At 44.0% G+C, this 7533-nt stretch overlaps 1 protein-coding gene across 1 annotated transcript; it reads right to left on the bottom strand.

The window, feature by feature from the left end:
- Positions 1 to 4556: 4556 nt before the first annotated feature.
- Positions 4557 to 7199, bottom strand: COX19 (cytochrome c oxidase assembly factor COX19). Its single transcript, XM_083372469.1, is given in 5 exon segments — positions 4557 to 5144; positions 5147 to 5175; positions 5787 to 5898; positions 6810 to 7133; positions 7165 to 7199. Coding segments are annotated over 4 exon segments (294 nt in total). The 5' UTR covers positions 6889 to 7133; positions 7165 to 7199; the 3' UTR covers positions 4557 to 5070.
- Between the last annotated feature and the right edge of the window lie 334 nt (positions 7200 to 7533).

The following is a 7533-nucleotide window of genomic DNA, read 5'->3' on the forward strand; positions in this document are numbered from 1 at the left end:
GGCTGGCACAAAAACATCTAACACGTCCCGTCTTTAAGTTGAGTCAAGCAGGGCTGGGAAAGGAGGAGCCGGCGGCCCCCTTCCCCCCCCCCCCCCCGTAGCCCAGATGAGCCAAGCAGGAGATTAAACCAGGGTCCAAGCAAGCCATGGTTTGGTGTGATGGGCAGCCGGGCTTAAGCGATCCATCCGCTGAGGTCTTGATTGGGATCTTTTTTCTTTTTAAATGTGCAGATGTTAAAAGGGTCCTGTTTCTTTAGAAAAGGACTCAGAAATATAGATAGATAGATGATAGGTAGATAGATAGATAGATGATAGATAGATAGATAGATAGATAGATAGATAGATAGATAGATAGATAGATAGATAGATAGATGATAGATAGATAGATAGATAGATAGATAGATAGATAGATGATAGATGGATGGATGGATGGATGGATGATAGATAGATGGATGGATGGATGGATAGATAGATGGATGGATGGATGGATGGATGGATGGATGGATGGATAGATAGATAGATAGATAGATAGATAGATAGATAGATAGATAGATGATAGATAGATAGATAGATAGATAGATAGATAGATAGATAGATGATAGATGGATGGATGGATGATAGATAGATAGATAGATAGATAGATGGATGGATGGATGGATGGAATGGATGGATAGATGGATGGATGGATGGATGGATGGATGGATGGATAGATAGATAGATAGATAGATAGATAGATAGATAGATAGATAGATAGATAGATAGATGATAGATAGATAGATGGATGATAGATGGATGGATGGATGATAGATAGATAGATAGATAGATAGATAGATAGATAGATAGATAGATAGATGGATGGATGGATGGATGGATAGATAGATGGATGGATGGATGGATGGATGGATAGATAGATAGATAGATAGATAGATAGATAGATAGATAGATGATAGATAGATAGATAGATAGATAGATAGAGATACAGATATATAGAGAGAATCCCACTCCTCTCTCTCTCTCTCTTTCTCTCTCTCTCTCTCTCTCTCTCTCTCTCTCTCACACACACACACACACACACACGCCACCCCAATTCCCAATCTTGCAACCTAAAAGGAACTGGCAGGAAAGGAAAGGGAGTGGGGAGGGAGAAGGAAAAAAGGCAAACTGGGACACAAGTTGTTAATGGAACTTGGCTCCAAGGGAGTCCACGGCATTCGAGGTGGCGTTTTCTTCTCTTTTTCATTTGCCTTTCCTCAACGGAGTGTAGGACCTGTGGCGCTTGTGTTTTGACCTACATTTCATAACCCCGGGTCTGCACGTTAGTTGACTTTTCCTGAACCATCTAACCTGACAGGCTTGTTCTGAAGATTGAAAAAAATAAAAGTTAAGAGTAGGGTAATGCCTTAAAAGAATGTGATTTAAATTCTCCTCCTCCTCCTCCTCCTCCTCCTCCTCCTCCTCCTCCTCCTCCTCCTCCTCTCTTGGCAGATTCTGCAGCATAAAAGAGTGAGTGGCCTTTTCATTGATCCCCTTTAGAACTGGACATTGGATTTATTTGAACAAAATTACAATCCGCCCCCTCCCGATTGGTGAGTGAGCTAATAAAATTAGCCAACCAATAAAAGAAAAGTGGTACACAGTTTTATGCAGGCAAAGCGTTTTACAGGCACAATGACGTCGTCAGCTAGCAAAGACTCTCTTAGACCTTTGCAAATTCATGCTTGGCCCGGTAAAGGGAGTTGCGGGATAGCTAAATCAATAAAAGAATTGATCTTCCCAGGTTGCAAACTTATTGGAAATCCATGAAATTGGACCAGGGAGTGGAACGAACAGGCAGAGAGAAAGAGGAAAGCTGAAATTGATCAAGGCTGCAGAGACCAGCGCCAACGGCTTTTTTTCCTACGAGATTCTCCCTGGCGCCCTCAGTTGCATCATTGTGTTTCTCTCTGAAGTGGCGTGGCAGCCAACACAACATGATTCAAGATGAGTTCATCCTTTTTTCCTCCCTCCCCCACCACCTCTCCAAGGAGAAAATTCATCTATTAATTTAATTAATATTAAAATTAACCCACTTTTGGTTAAGGCATCTGGCTAGTGAGCGGGCGACTGTGAGTTCTAGTTCTGCCTCTGGCAGAAAAGCTGGCTGGGTGACTTTGGGCCAATCACCAGGAGACTCTGAGTTCTAGTCCTGCCTCAGGCACAGAAACCAACAGGGTGACTTTGGGCCAATCACCAGGAAGCTGTAAGTACTAGTCCTGCCTTAGGCATGAAAATCAGTTGGTTGACTTTGGGCCAATCACCAGGAGACGGCGAGTTCTGGTCCCGCCTTAGTCACGATAGCCAGCTGGGTGATCTTGGCCCATTCCTTTCTGTCAGCTCAACCCACCTCACAGGGTGGTTGTTGAGAAAATAGGAGGAGGGAGGATGTATTGGATCTGTTTGCTCCCTTGAGTTATTCCTAAAAATAATAAAGACAGAAATAGTAAAGGTAAAGGTTCCCCCGCACATGCGTGCTAGTCGTTTCCGACTCTAGGGGCCGGTGCTCATCTCCGTTTCAAAGCCAAAGAGCCAGCGCTTGTCCGAGGACGTCTCCGTGGTCATGTGGCCAGCATGACTAGACGCCAAAGGCGCACGGAACGCTGTTACCTGCCCACCGTATTGGTCCCTATTTTTCTACTTGCATTTTTACGTGCTTTCGAACTGCTAGGTTGGCAGAAGCTGGGACACGTAACAGGCGCTCACTCTGCTACGCGGCACTGGGGATTCGACCCGCCAAACTGCCGACCATCTGATTGACAAACTCAGCGTCCTAACCCACTGAGCCACCGCGTCCCTTGAAGGCAGAAATACAGATAGATAAATAAAACCTGGGCATTGCTCTTACAGAATGGGAAGGCAGGGCACGTAACGGGGTTCAATCAATTAGGTTTCTTCCATCTGGTGGGACCACAACCAAGATCCTTCTCGGGGGGTGACCCCTTCTTTATGGAACACTGTACCCTCAGAAGCACGCTTGGCCTTCACCCTGCTGCTTTTCTGAGCACCTAAAAATGTGGTTTTATCAGCGGGCCTGGGAACCCCAGATGGAGATGGAGCTGACGAAGCGACTGATTTGATTTTATTCCTGCCACTGGGGGATTTGATATCGTCGATTTTTAATGATGTAAGCAGCCCAGAGACGCCTATTGCGAGAGTCAGGCACCCGTGTAAACTTCTTTAATAAATAGACACTAAAATGCATGAAAACAAAAGGCAGGTTCTCCACACACACACGCACAGCCCAAAAAACACAAGACAACTTCTTACGTCTTTCAACAAACCTTACACACACACACACACACACACACCAATTCGGATGACACAGCCACATCTGGCTAGTTGAGGGAGGCTTTTCATTTCATCCTCGTGGCTGCGCTAGAGGAAAAAAGCAGAGGGTGGTAGAGGTTTAATCCTTTCTGGGCAAAAAAACAACAAAAAAGATCAGATACGAGGCCAAACTCTTTTTGCTTTTTTATTTGCTCCCTACTTGAGGGTTAGCAAAGAGAGACAGCTTGAGCAACTGGATATTTTTCTTCCCCTCCTTTGATTTGATTTGATTTGGTTGCGAGTTACACAATGACAATAAAGAGGTTCTATTCTATTCTATTCTAATTGATTGACCTAGGACGGTGTGTGTGTGAGTGTGTGTGTGAACTATTTCTCCTCATTTATTATCCAGGTTGCAGCAAAGCAGACATCCTGGCTCAAAGAGAGCCATTGTGACGCCCGGATTCTTCCCACCGTTGTGGGCGCTCTTATAGCCTCGAGCGGAATTCTCCGCATAATCTTTTAAGAAGCAGAAATGTTGTTTATTTTCCCAGGAACAATCCGAGATGATCTGCATAGTCAGAATGCCTGGTTGGTCGGACTGAAAAGATTCTGACCCCTCTTTCCCCCTGCAGCTGCTTCTTGCGACACCTCAACTTACAACGGTCTGTTTAATGACCATTTTTTCAGTGCCTCCACACTGCCTTAAGTGCCTCAGCACGGGGAAAAAAAAGTGACCGATGACCATTTTTCACACTTACGACCGTTGCAGGATTCCCATGGACTTGTGATCAAAATTCAGACAGTTGGAAACTGGAAACTGACTCGTATTTATGACGGTTGCAGCATCGTGGGATCCCCTTTTGCGACCTTCTGACGAGCAAAGTCAATGGGTTCATTTAACAACCGGGTTACTAACTTAACAACTGTGGCACAAAAGGTTGTAGAATGGTGCAAAATTCACTTAAGAACAGTCTCGCTTAGCAATGGAAGTTTTGTGGTCAGTTGTCTTCATAATTTGAAAACAGCCTGTATTGTGTATTTATCTCACAAAGGCTGTTTCTCCTAAAGGACCCCAAGGACATGTTCCTGCGGTTTCACTCATGGAGATTTGTTCGATACAGGTTGCCCCCATTTAGTGACAGTTGGGACCAGCAATGTGGTCATTAAGGGAATCCACAACTGTGCTTACGGTCTTCCTTCAGCTTTCCTCCATTTTGCTGAACCGTGAAGGTTATCAGTGGGGGGCAAGGTTGTAAATTCACTTTTTCACCCATGTCATCACTGTGAACAGCCGCTAACCAAGTCAGTCACTAAATGAGGACTGCCTGTATTCAGATACACACCCATACACGTCCTGTTGCAGCCAGAATCCAACACAGCTCATTTTTTCACGTGGGCAGAGAGAAAAAGAAGGCTAAATCTTTAATAAAAACTCAGTACAGAGTACAGAAATCTAACAGCATCATTCGGATTATTGGCTTAAGTTTTTTAACATTTTAATATCAGTTTCAACACCGGTCCAAACATTCTATCCAAAGGCACTGCAATCTTCTTTTCTTTCTTTTTTTAAGAGAAAAACTATCCCCAAACTACGGAAACAGCTGGAAGACAAATCCCACCACCCTTCTTGAATGAATTCCTACCAATCTATCATTTGCTGAATTTCTGGTAACCTTTTTCAAGAATAACTTTCTCTTAAAACGGAACGCGAATGAGGCAATGTACACTATGTATGACTGCAGATTCTGGGATTAAAATGGAAGGTCAGGAGGGATATTTTTGTCCTGCCGTCTCTGGCTGGTCTTTGGGTTTCTCTTCCTTTAAGTCTTTAAATCCAGTTTTTCCAGTGGCTCCTTGGCCATCAGTTCCCTTGAAGAAATCAAACAAAATGGAATAAATCGTTAGGCTTCAAAGCTGCGCCATTTAGCCAGGATCGTTCCCCACTGCTGAATAATTTAGTCTCTCTAAAAAGCAGCCACGCATACACACCCAAGGATTCTTTCGAGCGCATTTGTGTGCGTGTGTGCGCGCGATAAAATTCTAGAACATGTACAGAAGCTCTTGTACACGGTACAGGACAAGAGAATTTATCTTCCTACTAACCCCAGCATTTCCTTTTAATTACTACATTTCTGCTTCTTCTGTTAGTAAAAATACAACTTAACAAGTGGCAGGCAGTGATTCACAAGAGAGCAACTAGATGGGCCAAAGAACCAAGCTTTTCTTGAAGCAATGTTGCCTTTTTATATTATTATTGTTCTTTATTAAATGTACATGCTGCTCAACTTAAAGTAACACTGGGCTGCTTCGAGCAGGAGTAGCTTTATTCACCCCCAGAGGGGGGAAAAAAGGTGCTGGTGGTGGTGATGAGGATGAAATTGCCTGCCTTTCTCCAGATTGCATAGATCAAAGATGTCTAAAGAGCTAATTTAGCCAATCCTGATCCTTGCAAAACCTCCATTAACCTCAGCAGTTCTCACCTCTCCATTCGGCATTCTAGATATTCTTTGGACTCCTGTCTGCACAATCCGTTCTCAAAGTGATTTGCCTGCAGACACTTCATGAATTTTTCTTTGAAAAGCGTACATTCGCCTGTAAAAAAACAAAAACAAAAAAACCCCTTTTTTGTTTTGTTTCCATTTAGAAGAAGAAAAATACGCCTGGGATTAAAGAGTACCCAAAAAGAGTGGTGTATTCCAGAGACAGGATGGGACCAGTCTGCAAAAAGGGATGCAAGTTCAAGGCAAGACATCCAGACATTTCGCAAATCATGGCTTATTACAAATGTTCACCCCATACTTCGGAGAAGGGCGGGATATAAATGGAATTAAAATAAAATAAATAAATAAATACTATGTCAAGGCTCACCCCGAGAGGCGAAGCCTTCTTTTGACAGCTCTGCTTTGCAATGCAAAGCCCACACGCCTGGTTTCCCTGCAGTGCTGGCTGGGGATAATGGGAATTGCGGTCCAATCAGCTATGGCAGGCAAACCAATGTTGAAAGTGATTTACATTTAAGTGGCTGCATCCAGTTTTGGAATGGGTTTATTCAGGGGAAAAGTCTAATTGGATTGATACGTAGGAGATTTGCAAGCTTGGTGCTTTTCTTCAGCCATCTTTAGGCTGGGAGTTATGGAATGGGTAGTCCCAATGCATCAGAAGGAAAATACTGGGGTCTCTCAAGAGCTGGAGTTTCTGCTAGGAGGGAAGAAAGGAAAGAAAGGAAAAAAAAGAAATCTCCCTTATAGTCTAAAATAGTATTTTTCAAACTTGGCCACTTTACTGCGTATGGACTTCAACTCCCAGAATTCCACAGCCAACATGGCTGACTAGGGAAATTCTGGGAGTTGAAGACGCCAAACCTTAACGCAACTGAAACGGAGAAACCTGATCCTGGCCTGGCGACACTCTAGATTCGCCACCTCTATGGTGGGAGTCCAGTCTCTCGCTCGCTCTGTGGAATCGCGCCGAGGAGCCGCGCATGCGCACCGCCCCTCCCTCACCGAAATGATCCAAGGGGAAAGAGCCCTTGTCCGGCGGCCTCGGCTTGAAGCTTTTCGCCCCGAAAACCATGCTGGACATGACGGAAGCGGACGAACCGACGGGCCAGGCCCTCCGCCGCTGTTACAATCGCGGTTTTCCCCCCCTCCACACACACACACACACACACAACTTCCGGAAAGAGGCAGCCCCGCCCAGTTCTGGCAGCGGAGCGCCGAGCCAGGCCAGGCCAGGCCGAAGGAAGGGAGAGCCGAGCGCATCGAGCGGGACGCTTAGCCCCGCCCCTTCAGAACACCCTCCCTCCCTTTCTCTCTCTCTCTCTCTCTCTCTCTCTCTCTCTCTCTCTCTCTCTCTCACAACAACCCTGTGAGGTGGGCTGTATTATTTTTCTTGGATTTTCTATAATAATAATAATAATAATAATAATAATAATAATAATAATAATAATAATAATAATAATAATAATAATAATAATAATAATAATAATAATAATTTTATTTGTATACCGCCCTTCTCCCGAAGGACTCAGGGTGGTGAACAGGGCAAACATATAAAAATACAAAACTACAAATATTAAAAAAGATTAAACAAAGTGCCCCAAACTAACAACAATAAGTTAATATGCTTACATGCCTTATTTTTCTCTTTTAATCATTCTTTTTTTTTAAAAAAAGCACGGCCTTTATTATGAAGAGACTGGACAGCCATTTGTCTAAAAGGGTTTCC

Source organism: Vipera ursinii (genome assembly GCF_947247035.1).
Source record: "Vipera ursinii genome assembly, chromosome: 13".
NCBI classification, from domain to species: Eukaryota; Metazoa; Chordata; class Lepidosauria; order Squamata; family Viperidae; genus Vipera; species Vipera ursinii.